This window comes from Calidris pugnax, unplaced genomic scaffold, assembly GCF_001431845.1.
Source record: "Calidris pugnax isolate Ruff unplaced genomic scaffold, ASM143184v1 scaffold17, whole genome shotgun sequence".
Lineage (NCBI taxonomy): Eukaryota > Metazoa > Chordata > Aves > Charadriiformes > Scolopacidae > Calidris > Calidris pugnax.
In genome coordinates, this window is record NW_015090794.1 from 1,531,751 (window position 1) to 1,559,727 (window position 27,977).

Here is a 27,977-nt window from a genome sequence, read left to right on the forward strand (position 1 = left end):
TCTTTCCTTACACAGGTTCTGCTTTTCATTTTCTCATGTCGTCCTCTTGAAGAGAGGAAATGATTGCAGTGGAACGTGTTACAAATCAGCCACTGATACGGAGCCTTCGCAGTTCAGAAACGTTCATAGAAGAGCAAATATAGCCCTTTTTTGTTTGTGTTCTGGAATCTGTCTTGTTAAAAAAGGGAAATAAAAATGACGACTTCGTCTATTAGACGGCAGATGAAGAACATTGTGAACAATTATTCAGAGGCCGAAATAAAAGTTCGGGAAGCGACCTCTAATGACCCCTGGGGTCCCTCCAGTTCTTTAATGACTGAAATAGCCGATCTGACTTACAATGTTGTGGCCTTTTCTGAAATTATGAGCATGATCTGGAAACGACTGAATGACCACGGCAAGAACTGGCGACATGTATACAAGGCCCTTACTCTGTTAGATTACCTGATTAAAACTGGTTCCGAGAGAGTGGCACAGCAGTGTAAAGAGAATATTTTTGCTATCCAGACGTTGAAAGATTTTCAGTATATCGATCGAGATGGTAAAGACCAGGGCATCAATGTGAGGGAGAAATCCAAGCAGCTAGTGTCCCTGCTGAAGGATGATGAGCGACTCAAGACAGAGAGGGCCCAAGCCCTGAAGACCAAAGAACGCATGGCTCAGGTGGCCACTGGAGTGGGTAGCAATCAAATCACCTTTGGCCGAGGCTCCAGTCAGCCAAACCTATCCACCAGCTACTCGGAGCAAGAATATGGAAAGTCTGGAGGATCCCCAGCATCTTACCATGGCTGTAAGTACAAGCAAGCATACATAAAAGAAGTTTGGTTTTTTTCCCTTTTCTTTTGAGAAATTGTGGTTTTCTGATTTGCCATCGGGCATGAGAGTAAATGGTGCCTGTTAGGAGGATTAATACACTGACTGCAAGGGGCTTTTTGCAGTGGCTGGCTCTTTATAGGTCTGGTCGGTGGCACTAATGTCTTCAAATGACTGGTTAAATGTTTATTTTGTAGAGAATGTGTGTGTTGACGTAAATCAATTTAAGAAGCAGTTGTTTACTGTCAATTCCCAAAGGTAGCATTGTCAAGCTGCTTTTGTGAATGTGTTCCAGTGTTTGATGTGATAGGCCCCTAGTCTCAGTAGGGAGATTGTTAATGGATTTTTTTGGTTTGTTTCTAGTTTTAAAAGGATTGCTTGAAAAATTTGTTATGTTGAGGGTCTTTTTGTTAAGCATAATTCAATAAAAAAAAAGAATATTTTCTGGATCACTTTGCTAGATGTTTTCATTATGTTGCTGCTATTTTATTTTAGGAAGAACATTGGTGTTTGATTTCCTTTGTTGCTTGCTCAGCAGTTCTTGGAGGAGTAACTCTTTGAATATATATCAGTGTTTAAATATTTAAACTATCGGCATTTGGTATGCAAGTATCAGTACTAAATACTATATTTCATTCTTAAAATACAGTGATGCGGGAAGAATGGATTCTTTATACCACTGCTTGGGGGAACTCCCTGTCATGTTAGGAAGAGGCCTGATTTGGCACTAAATCCTTCTTAATATAAGTAATGATCTGATGAAAGCTGCTTTGGCTGGAATGTCGGTGGTTGTGGTCTAATTCTGAAGGAAAATCTTTTCTTTAAATGAATACTTATAGTGTGTGGAGGACTGTAGCTGAGCCAGTGTGGTGAATCGATTGAACACCAGTTTTTAGGAATCTTAAGTTTGTCATGTCCTGTGTCCCAAAGTGCTTCTCAAATTATAAATACGTGAATGGTGTCAGTACCCCTGACAAGTACAGACGTTTTCTGTGGAAGGCAGTAGGAGGCAGCAGGAAAATTGAAGCTGGGATAGAGAAAATCTCTCTATATATAAAGCTTTGGAGAAGAGTAGGAAAAATTATTTTTTTCAAACAGAAATTTTTTTAGGATGCGGGCTTCAGAAACAGTGCATGAAGGTTTCCAGGTATGAGAGTTTTTATTTTGTCTCTTAATTAGCAGTGGAATAACAAATGTCTTAGTTTTCTGTAATAACCATATTTGAGCATTGATTCAGGGTGACTTTCTAAATATATAAAGCTTTGGAGAAGAGTAGGAAAAATTATTTTTTTCAAACAGAAATTTTTTTAGGATGCGGGCTTCAGAAACAGTGCATGAAGGTTTCCAGGTATGAGAGTTTTTATTTTGTCTCTTAATTAGCAGTGGAATAACAAATGTCTTAGTTTTCTAATTTGAGCATTGATTCAGGGTGACTTTCTAAAGAAGAACATGTATGTTGTTATCACAACAATAATTTTTTTTTTGAGGTATGTAGACCTCTGTCAACTACAACAAAAGTTCCTAATTTAAGAGAGAGCTTGAAATATTGTTGTTTTTAACTTATGCTGATGGATTGAAATAGTAGTCACTAAGGTATGCTGAGCACACCTTTGGTTTGTTCCACAGGGTTATTTCTTCATCAGCGCTAAACTTTAATTAGAGCATGTAACTATTGTTTGTCATTTTAAATGCTACCAGAGGCTTCAAGCTATTCCTCACAGCGAGGATTGAGCAATGCAGGGTGTGTTTTGAGTTTCTGAATTGGTGTTCCTTGGACATTTTAAGAATTTTGATGAGGGACTAGATATCAAGAAGCAAGTTTGGTTTTTCTTTCGGTACAAAGTGTTGATTTACTGCATCCTCCCATTTGCCTGCATATGACTTTGCTGTGTATTCCTATTTGCAGGATTATTTTTGAAGTAATGATTTCTTAATCTTTTTTTTTTTCTTTCTCCTTCCCCCTAAGCATGTATCTAAGAAGCTTTAAAAATCTCAGACTTTTTTTTTTTCTTGTTTAGGTTCTTCCTCTGTTGTAGACTCTACTGGACTTAAAGTTCTATCAGCAAAAATACAGATAGCTGTTAGTTTTTATGATCTGTATCTTCTGAAGTTTCAATATGTTTTTTATATGGCTTAATAGAGTATAGCAAAGGAAACCAGCACCTTTCAGAACAGCTGTGCTAAGTGCTTCCGATAATGGAAAACTTTCTGTAGAGCTTTGTCCTTTATCCTAGGAAACGAGGAAGGAGTTTCGTCAAAATCCAGACATTTAATCTGTTACATAAATGTAGGGTTATTCTTGTGCCTTCTAAATTTAATAGAAAAGATGCTTTTCATTATTTAAAGTGAAAGAGATTGTATCCATCATGTTTTCTGTTATTCTCTTAATGTTGCCCTTCTTTTGTTCTGAAAATGTGGATTCAGTGAAATATGTAAAAGGAATTAAGTTATGCTGAGCTCCTGGGAAATACTCTCCTTATAACAGTTTTAAGATGCTGTAGTGTATATTCTGGTAGAATTGTCTTTCATTCCTCTGAGCCTTTGAAGAGGAGATCAGAGGCATTTTGATTTGCAATCTATAGCATGAGATTTGCCTATTAAAAATGTACATCTACCTTCTTGGCTAAATATTTAGCATGTCTTATTAACATTCAAATCTAAATAAAGTTTGAGAGAGTGTGACAGCCTTTTACCAACACAGCGAAACGAAATGTTTCATCTCTCAGTGTTTTGGTATTAGCAGATTTTACTTCTCCTTGCTCTGTGCGATGGGTGGGGATTGCAGATTTTGCGATTTCTTGGCTGAATGCCTTCCCCTTACTTGAAAAGATTTGTTTGGCTGTAAAATCTCCTCATTTTTAATACTTTCTTGTGGAATAAAAGAAGCCTGAGCTGGCTGAAAGAGCTTAATAGTTTCTCCAGGACAGATCACTAGGGGAACAAGTAACTTCCAGTGGATAATGTGTCGGGATTGTGTGTGGGGGATCTCTTCCCCCTTCTGTCAGTTACTGAAAGTGCAATATTGAGTAAGTCAGGACCCTTTTTTGTTGAGTTTCTTCAGAATGTTGAATTAGCTGCACTGTACAGCATTGACTGTAAACACTGCAATGCTCAAACTACTGCTCTTTAGCTTCTTAAGCATATGTGTAGGCTTGTGTCTGAGAGCACATGTAAGAATTGGGTTTTGTATTTGATGTTGAGCCAGAAAGGCTTTTCTTGTAGAGTTGCTGGTCTTTGTGTCCTACACTTATCCCTTATGAAAAAATAAAAGCAGTATTGATAGTCTGTATAGAGTGAGAGAATTCAAGATGGAGAAGGATCTCTTGACTGTTGTGCCATGGTCCCTCGCTGCTGCAGACAAGGCACACTGGCAAATAAGGACATTTTCCCCATTTCCTTGCAGATATTTTCATCTCGTCTCCAACAGTCCTTTAGAAACTGTGGAAAGTGTAATGGTGAAGCATGATAGTTTTTAATAAAATCCTTTCCCCCAAAGCTTTGCCTTAATGACTCTGTTGGGCCTGAAGATCTCTGTGCTGTAAAGCTTGTATAATTCTAGAGAGTGCATTATGGCATGTGAATGTTACTGACTGTTGACTCAAACATTTGTAAAAGTATTAGTGTGTTTTTACTATCTAGTCTCATAATCTGTAAATGGAAGCCGAGAGAGACATTGTAAAGCTAAAAGCAAAAATAAAGCTCCTCCCAACCTCCAGCTTGTAGCAATTTCTGACATACTGGGGACAGCTGGCTATTTTCCAGCCTAAACCTGGGGGTAGTGAATGTTCAGGTTAGGAGCTAATAAATATTCCATGACAAAATACATAAAAGTTTTTATTTATTTTGGGGAATGTGTAAATTGTATGGAGTTGCAGGAAATCTGGTAGGTTTTATTTCACGCTAAGGAAATGTTCTTGTGGTGGTGCTGGAACTTAAACCTACTGGGGAGAGGAAGGAATATAAGATTAATATTTGAAATATTTTGGAGCAGTAGTTTCCCACCTCTAATCTGGTTTTGTGTCTAAATACTGTCGCTGGACAACAGTCACACAGTTTTGAAAATTAGGCCTCTTATTGCTCGCCTTGTTTCATCTACAGCTGCCAATGACCACTTAAATAGGATTCTGGATTTATGGTCGCATGGGGAAAAGTAGGGTGTTCTTAATATAGACCTCTTAAGTCTGAACTGTGATTCTGTTTCAAGCCTGGGAGTGCATTTCTTAGAGTTACTGGTCTTGATAAAGTCCTTTATTGAGGAAATATCTTTTTAAAGTATTCTTTTAGTGGAGGTTTACACAGGAATATTACTCAGTTGCTGCGCTGGAGCCATCAGCATGTCAGGAGCGTAACCCACAGTCACTGCTGTGGGCCAGACAGTTTCAGGTACTTGCAAAACACTTTGCTCAAGCACCTTGGGCCTGTGGAAGCTCTTAGGAGTCAGGGCAGGAGTGTAGGAACTTGACTTACCTTATTCTTTCTGAGCTGTCCTGGGGACAGGTCAGTTGTGCTGCCTTCAGCAGACCTGTCCAGGCTTGTCACAGTTGAGCCGTGGCCGCTCAGAAGGCAGGCAGGGAGGTCTGCTGCAGCTCCTTATGGCTGCAGGAGTCAGAAAAATGATGGAAAAATCCTCAACCTGGAGGGAAGTGACTGATCCAGCCAATTCTTTGACACCCCTACTCCCAGCAGATACTATGTTTGAATGTTTCAACTTTAAAGGACCCCAGGAAAATACAATTCCTCTCCCTGCACTACCTTCATGTTTTCAAACCAAATTTATTGAAGCCTCATTTTTTAAAGAGATCCAATCCTAATATGCTTAAACCAGGACCTACCTATGCTATTTCAGGTTGTGCACGTGGCCTTTCCTTTGGCCATCTGCTGCTTTGGGTTTGGGTTACACTTAGAAATGTTGGCAGAGCCAGACTGGTGTGTGTTTTAATGCCCTGATTTCATTTACACAAACTCAGCAGAGTAGGGAACAACGCAACGTGCACACTGTGACCTGATTTTAGAGGAGCACTTTGCCTGGAGGTAGGCTGCTTGGCTGAGAAATCATATTCATTATACATACAGCCTATTTGATAAAAGATTGGTGAAAGATGGACTGAAAAAGGCTTTTATGGATCTTGTGAGATGTCACGTCTGTTAACCTTACCTGTAAAGAGTTTTGGGAGCAGTTGTCTTTAGCTGAAATGAGGGGTTTTAATATTTCCAGTAATTATTCACATTAAGTTGACTCATTATTTAAAAACAGCTTTGTGAAGCATCAGTAAATTGGTGTTTACTCATCTATTTCAGCTTTGTCTCCCTTTTTGCTTGGAGTAGATAAAATTCAGAGGAATTACTAATTCGGGTTTGACATCACAGGAAGTTCAGAATGCTCCTTTTTAAAGTTGCCTTATAATCTGTTCTGCATCTTTGCAGGTTGGAATACGTCTCTGGCCTTCCATCTTAGTCAGGGATATGGCATATCATCCAGCGCTGAATCTGGCTGAGCTGCCTGAATAATTTCTGTAGTTTGAGGTGTTGAAGGAATTTGGTTGACTCCTGTGTTATCTGACAGGTGTCCCTTGACAACTTGATTTAATCCTCTTGGCATACTTTTGTTTTTCTGGTGCTCTAAGCCAAGGTGGGAGATGCAGTCGGTATAATCAGGCTTCTGTAGTTGCAATAAATTACCTAACTATGTTTATTAAGATGAGTGTAGTGATCACCTGAGAGAAAAAATGTTCTTTGACTGAAACAAGCCTTAAGGATTTGTTCAGTATTAAGTGAATTTCACAAGTGCTCTGTCTGCTTCAGTGCAAGTAGGAATCGTGCAGTAGAATGATCAGCTCCACCTTGTTGCAATAATAGGTCCTATTAATTTTCATGTTTTATTTGAAAGGTCTCTGTAATTCCCAATGGAAAGGTGAATTACACAATTCCTTCTAGATTAAGCAGTTTGCACATAGCCTTTCATGAATTGAGAGGTTAGATTGGCTTTTTGAAAGTATCCCACCTTTATTTGAATAGTCTTTCATTTGAAGACTAGCAAATGGGATCTCTGCTTCGTTCCCAAGTGAATTGCTATCAGTTTCTAAGTTCTTACCTTGATATTATTCTAATTTTTCAAGTAGACCTCGGTTTTGTCTACTTGTGTAGGTGTACTGATTGAGGAAGCAGCTTTCCTGAGCAAATGTGGCTAAGAATTCTGGTTTTAAGAATGCTGGCTGCAAATTATAATACTGGGACTTACTTTCCATGGTGCTCTGTGTCATCACCTGGTGTAGAGTGACATTTAAAAAAAAACAAAAACAAACAAACAAAAAAGTAAACCAAAACAAAAAGACCAAGTGCATACTTCTGAATTAAAATACCCAGTCTGATTTTTATCATTAGTGCAGGGATTGACTGCTTTCTGGCTGGGTATTGTATATAAGCTTTAACTCACCAACTTAACCAAACCTATAGATGTCTACAGAGGGCTTTTAAAATAGCCAAAAATATTGTAAATTACCAGTGAGTACATCTGAAATACGTCATAGCCTGTTCTAGAGGCAGATGGCGGAGCCGAATCCTGCTTTAGTGATTAACTGAGGTTGGAGATGATTTCCTTGCGCTGCAGCTAGAGCCTTGGTGAGAAGAGAGCCCTGGTGACACGTCTCCCTGCAGCAGATCCCCTCACGGTTCTCTCCTGGGGGGTGCTGAGATCTCCAAATTCTCAAAGCAGTGACAAAGCGGGGTTTAGCAGGTCAGAATTGATCTATTGAGTCCCATCTTACATAAACATCTGAGTTAACTGTCATGTGCTGGGGGATAAGAGATTCTTTGTGTGGCAGTGATACTGTTACTACGGCAATAACCTTTATGCCAGATCCGTGCTGCTGAAACGTTAATGCAGGATGAGGCCAACATAGAAGGGAAGTTACAGTACTGCAGGAATTTAGGAGTGAAGTTACTGGATAAAACATTTCAGGCTACTACCAAGTACAGTGGGTTCGCTTTCCCTTAAACCTGTTTCAGAAAATATAGATGGTTTTATATATATCGAAATATTGATAGTTTTATAAGCACTGTAGAAGTTTAAATGTAAAATAGCAACATTTTTATCAATGTTTTTTAATGTGAGGCCCAAGGTAGAATTTCAAATTGACAATTATTTCCTTTTTTTTTTTTATAAAAGGAGCTCTAAAAAGCCGTTTAGAGTTAATAAAACCAAGCAGAAAGAATTGCCGAGAAGCCTAAAAGTGAAAAGAAATAAGCTTATATCTGTGAGACCCCTTATTATCTGTATTCAGATCCTGGAGCTGCTGAATGCTGGTCTCTGTTGGGAGCTGTGAGGTGATGCTGGTCTCTGCCAGAGCCAGCCTGCCGTTCCCATGCCAGGCTGGGAGGCGAGGACCCACCACGGGAGGGTGAGACAGGAGCAGGATCCAATCCTGCTTCTTGCAGTGCTTTAATGCAAAACCCCTGCGTGCTGGTAAAAGCTGAAACCAGTGAGTGCTTTCAGTAAGTAGTCCTTCGTGTGGAAATGGGAGAAAACTCAACAGTTAACCCATTTCACATCATTTTCAAGTCATTCTACCGTCAGCTTCTTAGTTGTTAAAGAATGTAGTTATGTCAACAGAGATGGAAAAGCTCCTGTGCAAAAAGGGCAGGAAATCACGTTCTTCCCCACAATTGCAGTTAAAGAAACAAAAGAGCAGAAGGTACCTTCCTGATTGTAGTTCAGGCAACTTGGTTGCTGTCCCATTTGTATCCTTATCCAGCGCTTTTGAAACCAGTTATGACTCTTTCCTTCTACAATTCCTGCTTCCAGACGCTTCTTTCTATTTGTATCTCAAATTTATTCATGATCAATTTATACCATTAGTTCTTGCCCCTTTATATTAAATAGCTTTTCTCACTCCGCAGTATTTGCAAGCCCGATGTATTTAGCAACCATTAAACTGCTTGATTTTCTTTTTGCAAAGATAAACATGTGAAATATTCCCCATGCTCAGAGGGAAGCGTTTCCACATCCGTTCTGTTTTGAAATCATCTGTCTTGGATTTGAATGACTGGAATTGCATTTGGTATGTTGAATTCTGACTAATGGTTTGATGCAGTAGTGCTGCTGCTGTTAATGGCTGCATTAGGTTAGTGCCTGGGAGTTACGTGTTTTAGTACCAAAGAAAGTTCTCTACATCTCTGTCACTTGCAGTTGATGCCCTCAACTCGTAGAAGATGGTCATTAAAGAAATTGCTTTCTTTCTCTGTATCATCCCGTTTCTGTTGTTCCCTTCTCAGTCATCTCTTTGGGTTTTTTTGATAGTTCTGTTTCTCCCTCTAGTTTGACAATCTTTCTTAGCGTTATCTTTGCATTTTCCCATAAACTCTTGCATTTATTTATTACATAATTTTTCTTAAGATCGGTCTTAAAGCCAGTTCTTGAGAAACTGTTACTGAATTTCCTTGGTGATAAACAGTGTGATGTAACCTCTTCTTCAGCTGGTTCTCTACCTGTTTCAGTTCTTAAACTACCCTCTGTTTATCAACAATGTCCTATTTAGCTTTGCTGAGGCCATGTAGATTACTGCTTTTCCTTTTGACTGACAAATCAGAGAAAGATCTGTGTTTTTCTGTATGAGCTACCTTTTGGTAATCTCATGTTGAGTTTTATCCTCTTTTCTTTTTAATTCTCTTAATTTTCATATTTAAGAACATTCAAAATTTACAAACATTTTAAGACTATTTTCCATGCTGTCATGCGTCCTTTTATCTGATGTCCTGCTTATTCCTACTTTAATTCTGTAGTAGTCCATATAATATACTGGAGAGCCTGTCTGTGACTGTTGGAGCAAAAAGGACTTGTGAAACAGGCTAAATTTAGAGACTTTATATGAGAAAGAGTCTGAAAAAGCAGCCGAATTGAAGTATGAGTAACATCTTAGTAAGTGTGAAGTTAGGAGCTTGCTTGTTTGGCTTGAAATCTTCAGGATCAGCGCAACGTGGAAGGAATCATTCTGGATGATAAATTAATTTGTCCATTTAGAAATGGAGTGGGATGGGATGGTGCAGCGTGTGTGAGGTGGAAAGGTCATTCCTCATTTATGGAGAGTCACCTTCCTTCTGCTCTGCTGGAAGAGAGGGAAGGTTGCACTTTTTGTTTTAAAATGTCAGTTTGGCCTAGAAGTTAGGGGGAAACAAGACTTCGTTATACTTTAAGGATTGAAGTAGTGACTGAAAAAGTGTTTTGTTTGTTTGTTTTAATTACAGTTTGGCAATCTGATTTTTACATGCTGAGCTGACCTAGTAAGAAGAAAAGTGATTTCCTCTTTAGTTTAGTAAAATATATATTAACATTTAATAATTATCATTCCAAGCATTAAATGCAGACTTCCTTGCAAAGTAAGATAAAACTTCTGTATAAATGAGAGGAAAGACAAAAATTGTTTAATCACTGCGTAGTGATAAACCTATTAGTGTTCCCCCATTTGGATGGGAATATCTGCATGCTGCTGTAGTGAAACCATCAGCAAAAGAATATTTGTGTATTGAGAAATGGTGTATTTTAGCTGTCAAGCTTGACTGTTACTCAAGGAGGAGCGAGGGAGATTACCAGCTGCTATTTAGCTAATAGAGATCTCCATCCAAAGAAAGACCCACCAACAACAAAAAAACCAAGCCACCCTCCAACGTATATACCAAACTTGTTTTTTTTTTTTAAACAGAGAATGGTACAGTATTTTTGTAAATGTTGAGTATGAATAGCTGGCTTGTTTTTCTCTGAGCCTGCCTGGCAGTTAAGAATAGTTCTTTATCTGTCCCATTAAGACCGTATTATTTTACAGAAAAGTGGGTGGTATCCAATTTTACCCTGGTATTGGCCAACTCCCAGCAAATTCTTACTGACACTGGAAGATGTAAGAAACATCAACAAATATTTTCTTGAACAATTAACTCTATAATTTTTTTTAAGTCAGTGTCCTGCCTCCCGAAGCTCTGATACACTGAGGCAGGGTCCGTAGCATTCCTTGGTGATAACTCTTGATATGACAACCCCACTAACACAAAAAGCCTTTGCTTTCCAGGGAGGTTTTTCCTTTAAAGCAATTGAGCTGCCTTGCAAAGTTGTCCCTCCTTAATTGTTCTGGCTTGTTAACATCAGCCTTGGTACCAGCTTTGTCTCTGAGAGTTGAGGGAGCTGATGGTGGTCAGCGAGTTGGTGGCCCCTGGCACCCGAGAGACATGTAGACGTTTTGGGCCCTTTGAGAGTAGCTATGTGGAAGTGGGATGGTCTGGTGAGAGCAATAATCAAACTTGTTATATTTTGTGTTAAATTTGCTGCTTTTTTTTATCTCCAACAGCTACGTCCCCTCGAGTTTCCTCGGAGCTCGAGCAGGCACGGCCTCAGACGAGCGGCGAAGAGGAGCTCCAACTGCAGCTGGCGCTGGCCATGAGCCGGGAAGTGGCGGAGCAGGTCAGTTCCCGTGTAGGTTTTCCAAAGTGTTTATGCTTTGATAGTTGAGACTACAATCCTGTTTCTTTCAATGGCAGCTTGGCTTTGCTCCAGGTGGACTAGGGGGAGAGAAAGGCCATTTTGGAAGATGTTGCTCTTTTATTTTTTTAAATTTTTTTTTTTTTAAATCTCTTTTAAAAGTAACTGCAGCCTCCGAGCTGTTGAGACTAGTGGAAGACAACAGTCACTTTGCAAGAAGACTTTGTGTGGGAGGATGTTAATCATCACATTACTGAAGATGTTTTCAGTTAGGAAGAACTGAGAACATGACTAGTCCTGAAAACCTTCATTAATGGGGCCAGCATAAGAAACATCAGTGAATTCTGATTTGCAATGAAATCTTGAATGATCTGCTCATTTGGTGAGATTGTCTGGAACAAGCCAACTCCCAGCAAATTCTTACTGACACTGGAAGATGTAAGAAACATCAACAAATATTTTCTTGAACAATTAACTCTATAATTTTTTTTAAGTCAGTGTCCTGCCTCCCGAAGCTCTGATACACTGAGGCAGGGTCCGTAGCATTCCTTGGTGATAACTCTTGATATGACAACCCCACTAACACAAAAAGCCTTTGCTTTCCAGGGAGGTTTTTCCTTTAAAGCAATTGAGCTGCCTTGCAAAGTTGTCCCTCCTTAATTGTTCTGGCTTGTTAACATCAGCCTTGGTACCAGCTTTGTCTCTGAGAGTTGAGGGAGCTGATGGTGGTCAGCGAGTTGGTGGCCCCTGGCACCCGAGAGACATGTAGACGTTTTGGGCCCTTTGAGAGTAGCTATGTGGAAGTGGGATGGTCTGGTGAGAGCAATAATCAAACTTGTTATATTTTGTGTTAAATTTGCTGCTTTTTTTTATCTCCAACAGCTACGTCCCCTCGAGTTTCCTCGGAGCTCGAGCAGGCACGGCCTCAGACGAGCGGCGAAGAGGAGCTCCAACTGCAGCTGGCGCTGGCCATGAGCCGGGAAGTGGCGGAGCAGGTCAGTTCCCGTGTAGGTTTTCCAAAGTGTTTATGCTTTGATAGTTGAGACTACAATCCTGTTTCTTTCAATGGCAGCTTGGCTTTGCTCCAGGTGGACTAGGGGGAGAGAAAGGCCATTTTGGAAGATGTTGCTCTTTTATTTTTTTAAATTTTTTTTTTTTTAAATCTCTTTTAAAAGTAACTGCAGCCTCCGAGCTGTTGAGACTAGTGGAAGACAACAGTCACTTTGCAAGAAGACTTTGTGTGGGAGGATGTTAATCATCACATTACTGAAGATGTTTTCAGTTAGGAAGAACTGAGAACATGACTAGTCCTGAAAACCTTCATTAATGGGGCCAGCATAAGAAACATCAGTGAATTCTGATTTGCAATGAAATCTTGAATGATCTGCTCATTTGGTGAGATTGTCTGGAACAAAAGGGTGACCTGATACAAAGCAGTAGAATCTATAAAGAACCTGGTTTACAATAACTTGACTCCTAATCTATCACACGGGTTATGTTACTGTGGTAATTCTTAGGAGGGTCATTCTGAATTTGAAGTAAATGCTTTAAAGTTTACTGCATATTAACGTATAATAGAGTTGTTGAATCTCAGCTATGAGTGAAAATTCAAATCAGCCTACTGAGTGTCTAATATTGTAGAGGCTTCCTGTGAAAATTTTACCTTACTGCTGTGTGTTATGCATTAGTATCTCTGTGCTTGAAAAGGGAAACTGTCACACAGTAAACTTTGTTATTATTGAGCAATAAAGTTAAAGAAAGTTGAAATAGCTTAAAAAATTGCAGGGGAAATGCCAGCTGGGGAATTAGTCAACTTCTGAAAGCCGTGATGCAAGGAAAGATATTTAAAGTAGTTGAATATACCATAAATGTGGTAGTTTACAGATGTTCAAAACCTACAAAATATGCATAGACGTGGCTGGATTAATTCACTTAGTGTTCTTTATAACAGTTGCATCAGCTATGGAGGGAAGCTGACAAAAGCCAGGAAAATTGAAGTTTGAATCACTACGTCGTCCTGTGGTGATTTCAATGCTCAAAAACATTACAGTAATTTAGAGAGGGGTTATTTACTTTGTCTTTAAGTTCTGTGATGTTTCTGGCATTGTAACTGATTTTTTGGAAAGAATGTTTCATTTATACCTTTCCTATTAGGAGTAAAACAACATCAGGGTAAATTTCAGTCAGCAAAAGGGATGTTGTTCTGATCAGACTGTTATGCTGGTGTTAAAGGGTCAGGGTGCTCCTGCCCTCCTTTTGAGGCAAGAATCACCAAAGAAATGTTTTCCCCCCAACTTGTATTACATACAAGTTACAGCAAATAGTCCTGGCAATCCCTGTGGTGTGTGTCACTCCTAGGGTGGCAGGGAGGACTGCCCAGGCCTTCCCTGGCGGTGTCCTGCCCAGGGGGTAGACATCTGGAGGGAGCAAGCAGCCCAGTCTAGGCTAATGGTCTATATCAACAGTGTTGATTTCCTTTGCAGGAGGAGCGCCTCAGACGCGGAGATGATCTGAGATTACAGATGGCTCTGGAGGAGAGTCGCAGAGACACAATTAAAATTCCCAAAAAGAAGGAGGTAGTGCCTTCGACTAAGAAATTCCCGGTTATGCTGCCAAAAGCTGAAATACAGTAACACAAAATAGCTTAATACTGAGCTCTTTTATGCTTTTGGGATTGCTTTGTTGTATAGCTTAAAGCTTCTTCCATGTGGGTTAAATTTCAAACTACTAGTCAATGCAGGTGTGTAAAAGGAAAAAAAATATAATAATAATTGCTTCTTCACTCTCATGGGTTTGTAGTTCAGATTGGTAATGCTCTTGATTAAAGCTCAGATTATTCCTGCCCTCAGCATACCACTTTGTTGGACCTAATGGATGCCCTGCCCTCCTCGGCACCGGCCCCACAGAAAACAGAGCCTTGGGGACCTCCTGCTGTTGCAAACCAAACTGATCCTTGGGGAGGATCCACAGTTGCAGCTACTGCCTCTGACCCGTGGCAATCATTTGGTAAGAATAAACTGGCAGAAGGAATGCTTATTTAAAAGTCTTTGCTTTTTAATGTTGAGATTTTCAAAGCTAAGTTCATGGAATCTGTTTCTGAAGTGAAAGATCCAGTGCTTCACATCTTAAAGAGCAATTAAGTCCACTTTTTTCTTGTTAGCTTTTATGCTGCCTGTGTAGTGTGCTGGTTTCTAGGTGAGCCAAAGTCTGTCCAGGGAGCTACTCCTTTGCATAAAAAAGTTGATGGTAACTGCAGCCTCCGAGCTGTTGAGACTAGTGGAAGACAACAGTCACTTTGCAAGAAGACTTTGTGTGGGAGGATGTTAATCATCACATTACTGAAGATGTTTTCAGTTAGGAAGAACTGAGAACATGACTAGTCCTGAAAACCTTCATTAATGGGGCCAGCATAAGAAACATCAGTGAATTCTGATTTGCAATGAAATCTTGAATGATCTGCTCATTTGGTGAGATTGTCTGGAACAAAAGGGTGACCTGATACAAAGCAGTAGAATCTATAAAGAACCTGGTTTACAATAACTTGACTCCTAATCTATCACACGGGTTATGTTACTGTGGTAATTCTTAGGAGGGTCATTCTGAATTTGAAGTAAATGCTTTAAAGTTTACTGCATATTAACGTATAATAGAGTTGTTGAATCTCAGCTATGAGTGAAAATTCAAATCAGCCTACTGAGTGTCTAATATTGTAGAGGCTTCCTGTGAAAATTTTACCTTACTGCTGTGTGTTATGCATTAGTATCTCTGTGCTTGAAAAGGGAAACTGTCACACAGTAAACTTTGTTATTATTGAGCAATAAAGTTAAAGAAAACAAAAATCATAATCTATCAGTTGAAATAGCTTAAAAAATTGCAGGGGAAATGCCAGCTGGGGAATTAGTCAACTTCTGAAAGCCGTGATGCAAGGAAAGATATTTAAAGTAGTTGAATATGGTAGTTTACAGATGTTCAAAACCTACAAAATATGCATAGACGTGGCTGGATTAATTCACTTAGTGTTCTTTATAACAGTTGCATCAGCTATGGAGGGAAGCTGACAAAAGCCAGGAAAATTGAAGTTTGAATCACTACGTCGTCCTGTGGTGATTTCAATGCTCAAAAACATTACAGTAATTTAGAGAGGGGTTATTTACTTTGTCTTTAAGTTCTGTGATGTTTCTGGCATTGTAACTGATTTTTTGGAAAGAATGTTTCATTTATACCTTTCCTATTAGGAGTAAAACAACATCAGGGTAAATTTCAGTCAGCAAAAGGGATGTTGTTCTGATCAGACTGTTATGCTGGTGTTAAAGGGTCAGGGTGCTCCTGCCCTCCTTTTGAGGCAAGAATCACCAAAGAAATGTTTTCCCCCCAACTTGTATTACATACAAGTTACAGCAAATAGGAAATGTTTTCCCCCCACTTGTATTACATACAAGTTACAGCAAATAGTCCTGGCAATCCCTGTGGTGTGTGTCACTCCTAGGGTGGCAGGAGGACTGCCCAGGCCTTCCCTGGCGGTGTCCTGCCCAGGGGGTAGACATCTGGAGGGAGCAAGCAGCCCAGTCTAGGCTAATGGTCTATATCAACAGTGTTGATTTCCTTTGCAGGAGGAGCGCCTCAGACGCGGAGATGATCTGAGATTACAGATGGCTCTGGAGGAGAGTCGCAGAGACACAATTAAAATTCCCAAAAAGAAGGAGGTAGTGCCTTCGACTAAGAAATTCCCGGTTATGCTGCCAAAAGCTGAAATACAGTAACACAAAATAGCTTAATACTGAGCTCTTTTATGCTTTTGGGATTGCTTTGTTGTATAGCTTAAAGCTTCTTCCATGTGGGTTAAATTTCAAACTACTAGTCAATGCAGGTGTGTAAAAGGAAAAAAAATATAATAATTGCTTCTTCACTCTCATGGGTTTGTAGTTCAGATTGGTAATGCTCTTGATTAAAGCTCAGATTATTCCTGCCCTCAGCATACCACTTTGTTGGACCTAATGGATGCCCTGCCCTCCTCGGCACCGGCCCCACAGAAAACAGAGCCTTGGGGACCTCCTGCTGTTGCAAACCAAACTGATCCTTGGGGAGGATCCACAGTTGCAGCTACTGCCTCTGACCCGTGGCAATCATTTGGTAAGAATAAACTGGCAGAAGGAATGCTTATTTAAAAGTCTTTGCTTTTTAATGTTGAGATTTTCAAAGTTAAGTTCATGGAATCTGTTTCTGAAGTGAAAGATCCAGTGCTTCACATCTTAAAGAGCAATTAAGTCCACTTTTTTCATGTTAGCTTTTATGCTGCCTGTGTAGTGTGCTGGTTTCTAGGTGAGCCAAAGTCTGTCCAGGGAGCTACTCCTTTGCATAAAAAAGTTGATGGTTCCTCACAGTACGTGTTAAACTTGCTACGTCAGTGGAATTGGAGCTGTTTTTTTGTTGGCTTTGAATTTTTTTCTGTTTTTTGAGGGGGCAGGGGTTCTTTGCAAATGGAATTTTTTCCCTGAAGACTAACGTTTTTTGTTGGCTTTGGATTTTTTTCTGTTTTTTTGAGGGGGCAGGGGTTCTGTGCAAATGGAATTTTTTCCCTGAAGACTAACAGTTTAGTTCTCTCAGTTTTGCTTCAGGCTGGTGAATTTACAACCTCTGCTATACAGTGTTTGAAGGTAATTTGCTTTAGCCCATCACCATCAAGATTCTTGATGAAAATTTTGGATTTGAGTAATGAAGTGCTTTTGGTTTTGTTTTTTTCCTCCTCATGGTGGCATTAAAGGCACCTGTGTAGCTGCTGGGCCAGCTACAGTTCATTGTTCTAAGTGTAATCTGTTTCTTTTTTTGGTGATAAACTGCAAGCATGAAATCAGAAAAAGTCCAAGTTTTGGGCCCTGAGGCTGTTCAGTGTATTTTTCTGTGGCTAAAAACCAAACAAAACCCATGTTCTTTAAATTTCATGCTCAATATATCATTTTCTGACCACATTTTCCTTGCATCAGTTGCAATTGTATCATTTCCTCTCAGTGTCTCCCAACTTTATTAACGCCATAGAACACCCCCTTGTTCCACCTTGCTGGTTACTTGGCTCCCGACCATGGTCTTGAAGATGTGAGATTTATGAATTTAACTGCTAATAAGAGTGACTCATTAAATTGTATTTCTCAAATCCTGTGCTTTGGCATTTCAGTAGAGATAATGGAAGCCATGGGAAGGTATCTTCCCAAGGGCTCTGTTTTTGTGTGCTCTCTTTATGAAAGAAAAGACATTTTTTTTGAAAGCTTCCGTTTCTGGGAAGTGCTGTCATTAGCATTTCTTGTGTGGCATTGCTCGTAACTCAGCACTAAGGGCAGATAAAGGAAATGTAAGTACCGGTGTGGGAATAGTTGAACTTCTTTGGAGAATTTTAGCATTTCCTGCTCTGAAGCTGAAGCAAGACTGTGCCGCCTGTTGATGAAACAAAGACCAACATTGCAAATTGGAATTTGTGCCACTGTGTGTAGCACTGGATTTGTTTTCAAGAATATCGTGGTGCCACGGGGGTTTGTACATAGTTTTGAAAAATGAAGCAATAATTCAGTTGTAACTTGAAGCCCACATGGTGGTTAAAGATAATGGCCGTGTACGGCATGCGTAATTCTGTCCTACTCTTGGATTATACAGTTGTTTAGTAATTAAACCATGACTGGTTGAGAAGTTTCGTTGGGAAGAGGAAATGTGTTTGCATGTACTGTACACAAAGGCAACTGATCGCTGTAGAGTTGTACAGGATGTGCATTTAAAGCACTGGGTTGCCATTCCTGTGCTCCAATGGCCAGGATGGATGTCAGGGGAACAAAGCAGGAGTGATACCTTCCAACACTGGCCTGGCCCTCTGCAAATCTGAAATGTGATTTTTCTCCAGTGGTCCTGGGGTTGATAAGCCAAAATAGTTCCATTTAATGGTAGAAGGAAGAAGTCGTCACCTAAGCTGAAAAGCCATAAATTAGTAGGTTAGTGAGGAAGAAGAAAAAAACTGACAGGAAATTGTCTGTACTGAGGCAAATTTCTTTCTCTTTCCTTTTCCCTTTACTGCCTTAATTTGTCATTTTAGAGTAAGAAGCCCTAACTGTGTGCACAACCTGTTGATGTACCAGCAGTTTGGTAATCTGAATTTGTAGGAGTGAAGAGTTACCAGCATCTTCCAATAAAAATGGGAATCCTGAACATACAGGCACTGGAATTTACTTGTGCTTGTTGTTCAGTATGTATGACACATGCTGAGGCTTATCAGTATTCCTAATGTTGAACTGCTTTACCTATTTATGTTTATTATTAGTTGACAGTAATGGCTCATAAGAGAGATTAATCTCCAGGGAAAGCTTTCCAAAGTGGAACTGTACTGACTTGTGTTCCTGGTGCCTCTTTTTGCAGGTGCCAAACCAGCTGCTTCTGTTGACCCTTGGGCAGCACCAGCAGGATCCACAGCTCAGTCTTTGCCCAAAAATGTTGACCCTTGGGCTCCTGCTCAGCCATCATCTACTGCAGCAAAATCTTCTGTGGATCCTTGGGGACCAACACCTGCGAACAAACCTCTCTCTACTTCTGGTGAGAAATGGTCTCATCCCATATCCATGTTATTTGAGTAATTAAGGTGAAATCGGAATGATTTTCTTGCATTACTTGGTTAAAAGAAGCTCTGGGCTGAACAGTTTGCAGTACTGTAAAATAAATGGGAGTTGTAATAGCTAGCGGCGAAAAGATCTTCAAATGTAATTATTCTGACTTAGAGCTCTGAAGTCTTGTTACTTCTTCATGCTCTGTCCCTTCAACGTTCTTTTATTGGTATGTATGTGTGCCTGCATGCTGAGCACTTAGAACTGCTGCTGCCGTTGAGTTTTTAAATGGGTTTTATCTTTAATTAGACAAGGGCTTAATTTCTGGCAATGAATGATACTATAATTTTACCTTTCATCATGATAAATAGCTATGCAGATGGATGTCTCTGCAGCCGTAGATTGACAGGCTGAGCAGCTCCATGCTCTGAGAAGACTTTTAGAGGTGCAAATGAAGGTTTGTTACTGCAGACTGAGGGTGTGAAAGCTGTCCCTGAGCCCTTGTGCAGCAAGATGCAGAAGGTGCTGATGTAATTGTCTATTCATGCTCTGTAACTAATGCAACCTTGATGAATCTTAATACCTGGTATTTTCATGTTGGCACCGTGGCTAAATGCATCCTAAATACATTTTCTGCTACTCATTCATCTCTCTACATAATAAACAAAGGAGTCTGAGTACTGCAAAAAGTTGCCTAAGCAGCTTTTTACTGGGCAAAGGGCAATAACTGGATCATTATGAGAATAATTCTTTAACCGTGGTGGGTCTTTGTTCTTGATTAGAAATATTATTGTTATACACAATCTTCACTCTTTCTCTTGGGGTTTTGTCTTTTCGTGCTCTTAATGGAGTCAAGTCCATACCTTCGTTTGCTGGAAATGTGTTCAAGGTTAAAACTAAATTAGAAAAACACTTCAACTAATTAAAAAAAACAACCCCACACCAAACTTTTAAAGCTTTTCAGGAGTGTGATTACTGTTCATTTAGGTGTGTTTTTTCTTCCTCCATTTTGAGGTAAGGGTGCGTCCACATTTTGAAAATGTTGTGTTTTTATTTGTTGCAAATTCTGGTGCTTTAGCTAACGGGGCCTTACCATCTCTCCATGGCATAGATAACCTTTTCTATTGCCTTCCTGCTCCTTTTAACCAGAAGCGTAAGTCAAATCGTCACTTAAGTTACAGCAATGAGACATTTGTCTTCTGAAGTGTGTTTTACTTGTGGGCTGATTAACGCACTTTGTAGTTTAGGCTGTAAATTAGTTGCTGTTCTCTTCTTCCATAGCAATAGATGCCTACCTATACATCTGTCTAGTGCAGATAATAAAAACCCCACATGCTAAGGTGTGCCTTACATTGTGATTTAAAAGCTCATTGTTCTGGATTAGTTCGTGAATACTGTGAGAAAGGACAGTTTTCTGCCATTATCCTGGTCCTAAGGGAGAGTAGGAGAACTCAAGCTGAGCTGAACTGCTGTCCCGGAACCTGACAGAGGGGCTTCTTGGTAACGTGAATGGGTTAGAAGTTGCTTTCAGTAGGATCAGGTGCGTGAAGCAACCGAAGATCTGTTAATGACAGGGCTGTTTTGTTGTTTTGAACAGGAAGTACATCTTTTGACCTCTTCAGTAATTTGAATGGTACAGTTAAAGATGATTTTTCTGAATTTGACACACTTCGAACTTCCAAAAAGCCAGGTATGAATCAAATTCTTAGCATGTGGCAATTGGGGTGATGAGTCTCAGCAACAAATGTCTCTATTCTTAAATTTTATTTAAAAAAAAAAAAAAAGAAATTGACTTTCACAAGGGAAAAGATTAAAGCTGGTGATAATGCAGCAGTAAAAGCTTGTTGTTAACATTTTGGCCTGTGCATGAACTTATGGGGAATGGGCCTTTTGCATTGTAAGCCATAGATTTTTCACTCTTTCATTGCATTGACCCAGAAATTTGACTTCTAAATTTACAGTATCCGATGTGTTTGGGGTATGGCTCATGCTCAGAGAGCTAAACGTAACAGCGTTGACTGAATTTCTGAACTGTGTAAATTCTAGTGTGTAACAATAGCAGGAAGATGAGCAAATACACTTCTGTGAATGTTTAAATTTATTTTTTATTTAGTAATTAGTCACTAAAATAAAAACTGCCAGACCTTACCAGATAAGCACTTTGATACTATGTGCTTTCTGGATGGTTCTGCCTGAAGGAATGGTGACCAATTCAAAGCTGGGCTAGGCTTTTTTAAGGCAAAAGAGCAAACCTGAGTGGAATCTAGGTAGGAAGGATGCAGCAGTGGTGGAGCAGGGGCAGGAGCCAAGGCGTCTGAATGTGTTTTCCTTGGAGACTCTCAGGCCCATCTGTCGCAGCAGAGCTGTGAGAATATTCATCAGGGCAAATCAGGTAGCGCCTTCAGTAGAGCACTGCAACTCTTAACTGCAGCTTCTTCATACTCTTCTAAAGAACATTTATCTGCTTGCATGCTATGAGGGTGTAACCTGTACTGAAACATTTAAATCTGACTAATACAAGCATTAGATCTTAAAAACCTTTTCTGTTGTCAGAGACTTCGGGGTTTTCTTCGCTTGACTGTGTAGATTAAAGTTTTGTTTTTTCTCTTTGTATTTCAGCTGAATCAGGTTCCACTTTGCCATCTCAGCATAGCGGTACCACGAGTCCCGATCTCTTTGATTCCCAGCACTCGAGTGTGACATCAGGCAAACAGAGTGCGGCTCGGAAAACCCCTGAGTCTTTTTTGGGCCCCAACGCTGCTTTGGTGAACCTGGATTCGCTGGTGTCTAAGCCACCACAACCTGTTACTTCACTGAATCCATTCTTGGCACCAGGTCTGTTTCTGCACATTCCTTCAGTTTTCTATTTTAGCTTTTCCTTCCTGTAGGAAAACTGCATAACTGGGTTGTACTTGATTTAATGTAGGGGTGGTTTGGGCTTGTTTTTCTTGATTACTTCAGCCAACAGATCGTGACTGAGAGAAGGAGGGTGAGGCATCAGGGCGTACTGCTGGCCCCTGAAAGCACAGAGTTCCTACTCTTGCAGCTGATCTGGCTGAGCTTTGTTCAAGCAATTTTCTTTCCACTTTTGCACTTGCTCTCTCAAAATGATCTGTGTTAGAAGGCGGCTTTGGGTTATTAAAAATGACTGAGCTAAAGCTGATTGACTGTCAGAAGAGGCAAGATGTGAACGTGTGCCACTAGAGAATCCCTTGGGAGGAGAAGAGGTAGTAGATTCTTGTGGAAGCAGGTAGGAATTACCCTTTTGCTTGTGCTTCATCAGGCACAGTAGCATCTTGGACTGAACCAGAGGTCCCAGATAGCAAACTCTGCAGTAGAATTTAGTGAGTTGCTTGTTAGGCTGTCTTTAGGCTGGCACAATAAGCTAGCTTTGATCAAAACACACTCTCAGTGTGTTTTGAAAAAAAATGGACTATTGCAGTTCCTTGTAAATTGGCCTCTGTTAGAAGTGATCCTTAACTTACAGCAGACTTAGATGGTGACAATGAACACGGGGAAGATGTATATATTTTTTAAAAGCTGTTCATCTGCACTCATACGTTCTGTGGTGCTGGTGTGGTGAAATACATTAAAATGCTGTTGCAGTATTTATTTTCTTCACTCTTCCAGTTAAAAAAAAATTAAAATGACAGTTTATTAAACTCCTTGGGTAGGAAAAAAACCCAGTAATTCTGAGCAGCCTTGGCAGTGTTTAGCAAGAGGAAGTCTGTGTATCTGCCATTACCGGTTACTACAAAAAGTTTATAAGGGGTCACTGGGCCATCCAAATAACGCTATACATATACGGTGAAAGGAATTTGTAGTGTTGGCAGCAGTCCAAGGAACCTCAAACGCTGGGAAAGTTATTCTCTGCTTTTTCTAGCACCGCTGTAATTCGGAAACATCTTGTTTACTTTATGAATTCTTGTCAAAACTCAGTGCCAGAAACATGCACGGTTTCTAAACGGAGTTGACTGGATGAGAGCTGGAAGCGAACACACGAGTCTGTGGAAGCCAGATTGCAGTGCAAGGAGCACAGAGAGCCTGCAGTTCTCTTGCGTAATACCAATTTTAAGTAGCATTTTTAAAAAAATAATTAGTAATCTGGATGTCGTGGTTAGGCATGTTCTGGATAACCAAATTTAGAACCTGTCTCTTCTGTGACTAGTATCAGAAATGGAAAGTGTTGATCAGCAAAGGGATGTTTTGTGGCAAGGATAGCTTCAAGGAAGCGGACTGTACTTGTGCACCAGTACAGCCCCAGTTTGCTGAATGGCATCCACACAGGTTCCTCAGGGTGTTTTGGGGTTGGAAGCACGTGGGGATGTACAAAAGGTGTGTTCTTTGACAGAACAGACGATCTCCAAAGCCTCGTGTTTATGGAGGTGCGATCTGTTCCCCTCTTCCCCTTCTTCTCTCAAACCCAGGTGCCGCTACAGCACCGACTCCAATCAACCCCTTCCAAGTGAATCAGCCTCAGCCCCTCACTCTCAACCAGATGAGAGCGAGCCCCGTGATGGGAACCAGCCCTTCTTTCAGTGCTGTGCCACCGATGAGCATGGAGCCAATACCTCTGTCTTCCATGGCCCCCGTGCCCGTGGGGATGGCACCGATACCAGCTATGGGCACTGTGGCCTCCATAACCAGGATGGGCCAGGGGCTGAACATGAGCATTGCAGGATCAATGACCCAACCTCTTCACAGTACAGGAATCCCGCCGTCAGCGTCCCAGCCTACAAATACAACTAACCCTTTTCTCCTATAAAGACCCAATTAAAGGAACTTTTTCTTTTCATAGTGTTTCCAGGCTGAAGTCTTTACAGCGAAATGAACGTGGCCTGTGTGGACTGAACGGTGTGTAAGAGACTTGGAAGTAGATTTGCAGTTTACAGTTATGATCTTTGAAGAGTTGTCTCTACTTACCAGTTAATCTAAATCTAGTCTTTGCTACAGATGGTACCTTACTTTGGCTTGTTGAGCATTATGTGAAATGTTCAGACTTTTCACCAAAGTTAGATTCTGCCCATTTTGTTACTTTGTTAATCATTTCAATACACTTTCTAGGGAGAACCTGCCATTTTAAAACTCCGTTGGCTATTTTGTAGATGTCAGATGATGTGCTGGATCCTGAAATTACTATTTACCTGCATCTGTCACTTCCTATTACCCATATGATAGACCTGAGATTCAGAGTGCTAGTGAATGTTTTGCACATAACTATACACAGTTCTAGACTGTTGGTTCACCCATAGTCCTTACTCTTAGAAGAGAACGATTCGGAGGGCCCAGGTGGCTGGTTTTTATGCATTAAACATTGCAACGCAAAAATCGCACTGCTTTCCTATCAGAGGTTTGACTGAGAAAGCAAGCTTGTCTCGAAAGGAAAATGAGAAAAAACAAAAAAAACAACAAAAAAACCACCCCAAGAACATTCTCAAGTTGTCGAGTATAACGTGTGCTGTTGTATGCGGTGTTGAATTTGTACACTACTCCGAGGACTCCCGAGGAACTCTCTGTGAGTGGCATGCTGCACTCCTGCTGAGTGAGTGTCCTGCTCTGTGCTTGTCCAGTACCAGCTTCGTTCGGAAGTTATCATGTGTATTTTGTTTTTTTATTTGACTTACGATGTGAGTTGAAAGAAAGAAAGAAAACAAACAAACAAAAGAAATACAGCGGGACAACTTTGAATTCAGTTTCACTGGGGCAAGCTTTAAAACTAATTCAGGCTTAACCTTGCTATATGCAGTTACTCTTGTATACTTTTGCACATATTTTGTTTAGTACAGTTTCATATTTGAGTTTGCAGAGTTACCTAATAGTCCTTTTTTTGCTAATTTTTATAATGTGGTTCTTATTTAACTGTCTGGTTTTGATAGATTTATCAAGTCTGGCTGAAAAATTAAGATATTGGCAAATGTCATTTCTATGGTTTTAATGCCCTCTTATTTATGGTTTTAGCTCTTTGTTTCTGTAAAGAGAGTTTAAAAGGGAAGATTAACACTAAAATATTTACTTTTAAATGAAGTATTCATAATGCAAATCAAAACAAATTCTCGTGACTAATTATTTTTAGATGAATTGAATTTGAGCGTAACATGATTTAAGACTACATTAAAAAGAAAAAACACTAAAGTCGCCTTTCCCTTGATTTGTTCCCGTTTTCCGATTACCAAAACGGACAGAGTTTAGCCTTTATGAAGATCAGAAGAGAGGCTGGTTTTTTTTCTTGTAATACTTCTTGAGATGTTAAAAATTCTAATGTACAAACACGACGCATTAATTTTATTGACTAATTTTTTTCTTAACGAAAGGTGCACTCCATATTAATAACCGGTTCCATTTACACCGTATTAATTGTAAGCTGAACTATACATTTTTTTTTTTTAACTTGCATGTCTGGACTCCTCGGCACTAAAAAAAAAACCACGCTCAGGTTTCTGGTGGAGACCTGGCCCTTCTCAAAGACGGCGACGTTTCCCAGCTCTGCTTTGGCGAAAGGGATGTCCCAGTGCTTGCTACTGCCTTGAGGGCATCTCTTGGAATGAACTGATGCATCTTGGTGGCCTTTCCCTAATTAGGAGGGGGTAAAAAAAAACAAAAAAACAAACAAAAAACACAACAAAAAAACAAACTACAAAACAAAGAAGCTGAAAGAAATTGCCAGAGTTTTGTGTGTTGTGGGTGTCATGATGCTGTGTGGGGCTGTGCCGGTCTTGGGTCCTGTGCCGCGGGGAAAGAGGGGCTGGCTGACGTGGAAGGGACTGGGTTATATCTTTTGGGTGAGTAGGGGAGGCTGAGAGACTATCAAATCTAGGGTACAATCACAGATTTTAGCTGTGTAGGTCAGTGTAGCTCTATTAGTGTATGGAATGCTAAATGTGTGGATGTTTCTATGCAGATTGTTCTATCCTCTTGAATACTGTTGAATTTGCAAGTAGGATTCGGAATATTCATCTGCTCTTGTTTATATAGGAGGAAAGAGAATTACTGTCCACACCCAGTATGTCTTTAAAAAACAAAACAAAACAAAAAAACCATTCATGTTGCCTTTCAGAGTAAGGAAAAATACTTTACTTTTTTGTTGTTGTTGAAGTTATTGAAAAGTGTAGACCAGGAAGGGTGTGATTCTTGCAGATGGGGGAGGGTGGGGAGGGTGGGGGAAGCGCTTTCCAATTGATCTGTGGCAAGATTTTATCCGTCATTATTTTTCCAATTTAGTTTTATAAACAGTGGAATTGAAGTCACTCGATGTTTTTTCCCTTAGTCTATCACCTGAATGCATTTGCAACAGTGAGATGGGGCACTGTCTATTCAGCCAAAAAAAAGTTCTAACGGCGTTAAACACTAGGTAACTGTTTCTGGAAGCAAGATGGGGGTATTTAAATTGATGAAGTCATCTACGGTTCAGAGCCATGATCTGTCACCATGAATTTGCTAACAATGTGCTGTGGGTCTGGTAGGGAGCCCTCGCTTAATGAAACTGCTGAATGGCAAATTGTTGCTTTTTACCAAGCCACTTCTGTAAGAGCTGTATTCCTTTTACATTTTATATATATATATAGATATATATAGATATGTATAGACATATATCGCACAATAAGCCATGAAAAGGCACGCTGAAGAGTGCTCAGCCCAGACTCTGGTGCTGTAAAGCATTAGGCTGAGGATGGACCGTGCCGAGATTCCCAGCCTGATGGGGGAGGGGGGGGGGTTGTGGTAGGAGCCGAGTTCAAGGGAAAAAGCAGCTGGTTTGGTAAATCCTGGGTTCTGGAGGATTCTCGGTTCTTGGGCTGGAGACGTGCCCATCCCTCCAGTGCCCTGTGGCGTGGGGTGCTGTACCAGTGACACCGGTGGGTGCTGTGTCTCGCCAGGTGAAGCTTCAGTTGTGCCCAGAATGGTAGTAAATCTCTCTTTTTTTTTTTTTTCTTCTTCTTTTTTTTTTTTGGCGATAATTTAACTGCTCTCCAGAATAATTCTTCCTCCCTCCTCACCCTCCTGCTGCTTTTTTGCATGGAGGACGTGTGCGTATCCCATCACATCTGCTCTGGCGTATTTCTCCAAATGCATTTCCCTTCTTCCCCTTCTTTTCCTCACTTGCGAATATTCAAAGTGCTTTTGATTTTTAAAATGTTAGTATCCCAAAATAGCCTTACTGGTCAAATTGACCAAAGATAAAGTGTTAAATATTTTGTAAAAAAAAAAAACAAAAAACTCTTGGCATAATTTTAAACCCAAAATAAGCTCAGTTATTTATTCAGTTTTATACTATATAGAAACTAAACTACATTGAGGGGATAGGGAAGGAAAACCATGGTGGGTTGTGGTGTTTACAGTCTTTTTGAAGTCCCGTAGCTAAGACACAACTATTGTTATCCATCTTCCCTTTTGCTGTTACAGTTTCTAATGTGTACTGTATGTATTAATATTGCACAAATTGTGGAGAAATATATGGTTTATTTTTCACAGCAGAATCTCACAAGACTCACTTCCTTTACAAGTGTTACAATTTAAATATTTACCAAACTGTTTTCATAATACTGGGAGCCGGCTGCTTTTTATGAATTTGTGCTGACTATTGACATTATTTACTGTATAAATAATTTATCATTTGTACTATTGTATCATAATGTCTGTATCTTTGTGTCATTTTTCCCGAGCGATGTCACAAATGTGATATTTAATAATGCCATCAGAACAGTGGAAAGACAAGGGGTTTGTAGGTGACTGGTCAGAATTAAAATTGTATTGCTTATATTCCAGCCGTGTTGCTTTTTCGAGACTCTGCGTAGTGTTTATAATCCCATTGGAAAAAAAAAACCCAAAAAACAAAAAACCAAACCTGTTGCTGCCATGTTCGGGTTCATTTTCCAGAAAGTTGATGGATTGGTTGAGATAACTTAAGGTTTGTGCTCCAAGTCGTAGGTGCCAGGAGGAATCTCACCGTCAGTGAGAGTTAATGCTTCTTGTACGTTGTCAATGTGATTTCTTCCACGCGTTCGTCGCTTTCCTGGGGCAGGCCTGCTCTTGCCATGAGACAGGAGGGTTTCTTATAGATCACTTAAATCAGAATCAGTTGAGACCTTACTAACTCAATAAAAATGAAGACTTGTTGTGTTGCAGGTGACTGA

At 40.1% G+C, this 27,977-nt stretch overlaps 1 protein-coding gene across 2 annotated transcripts; it reads left to right on the forward strand.

Moving 5' to 3' along the window:
- Positions 1–27,965, forward strand: EPN2 (epsin 2). 2 transcript variants are annotated; one of them, XM_014936462.1, is made up of 9 exons: positions 1–790; positions 11,145–11,257; positions 13,759–13,851; position 15,892; positions 16,232–16,405; positions 18,668–18,841; positions 20,447–20,539; positions 21,469–21,684; positions 23,277–27,965. In XM_014936462.1, exons 1-9 carry the CDS (start codon positions 196–198, stop codon positions 23,612–23,614), a joined length of 1,797 nt encoding a protein of 598 aa, XP_014791948.1. In that variant the 5' UTR covers positions 1–195; the 3' UTR covers positions 23,615–27,965. The 2 variants fall into 2 exon arrangements, with proteins under 2 accessions (XP_014791948.1, XP_014791949.1); XM_014936463.1 differs by lacking the exons at positions 1–790; positions 11,145–11,257 and adding an exon at positions 12,161–12,270.
- The last annotated feature ends 12 nt before the right edge of the window (positions 27,966–27,977 follow it).

Coding starts and splice junctions, on each gene's coding strand:
- EPN2 (XM_014936462.1), top strand. CDS start 196: ATGACGACTTCGTCTATTAGACGGCAGATGAAGAACATTGTGAACAAT. Junction 16,406..18,667: donor TGACCCGTGGCAATCATTTG/GTAAGAATAAAC, acceptor CTCTTTTTGCAG/GTGCCAAACCAGCTGCTTCT. Junction 18,842..20,446: donor CAAACCTCTCTCTACTTCTG/GTGAGAAATGGT, acceptor TGTTTTGAACAG/GAAGTACATCTTTTGACCTC.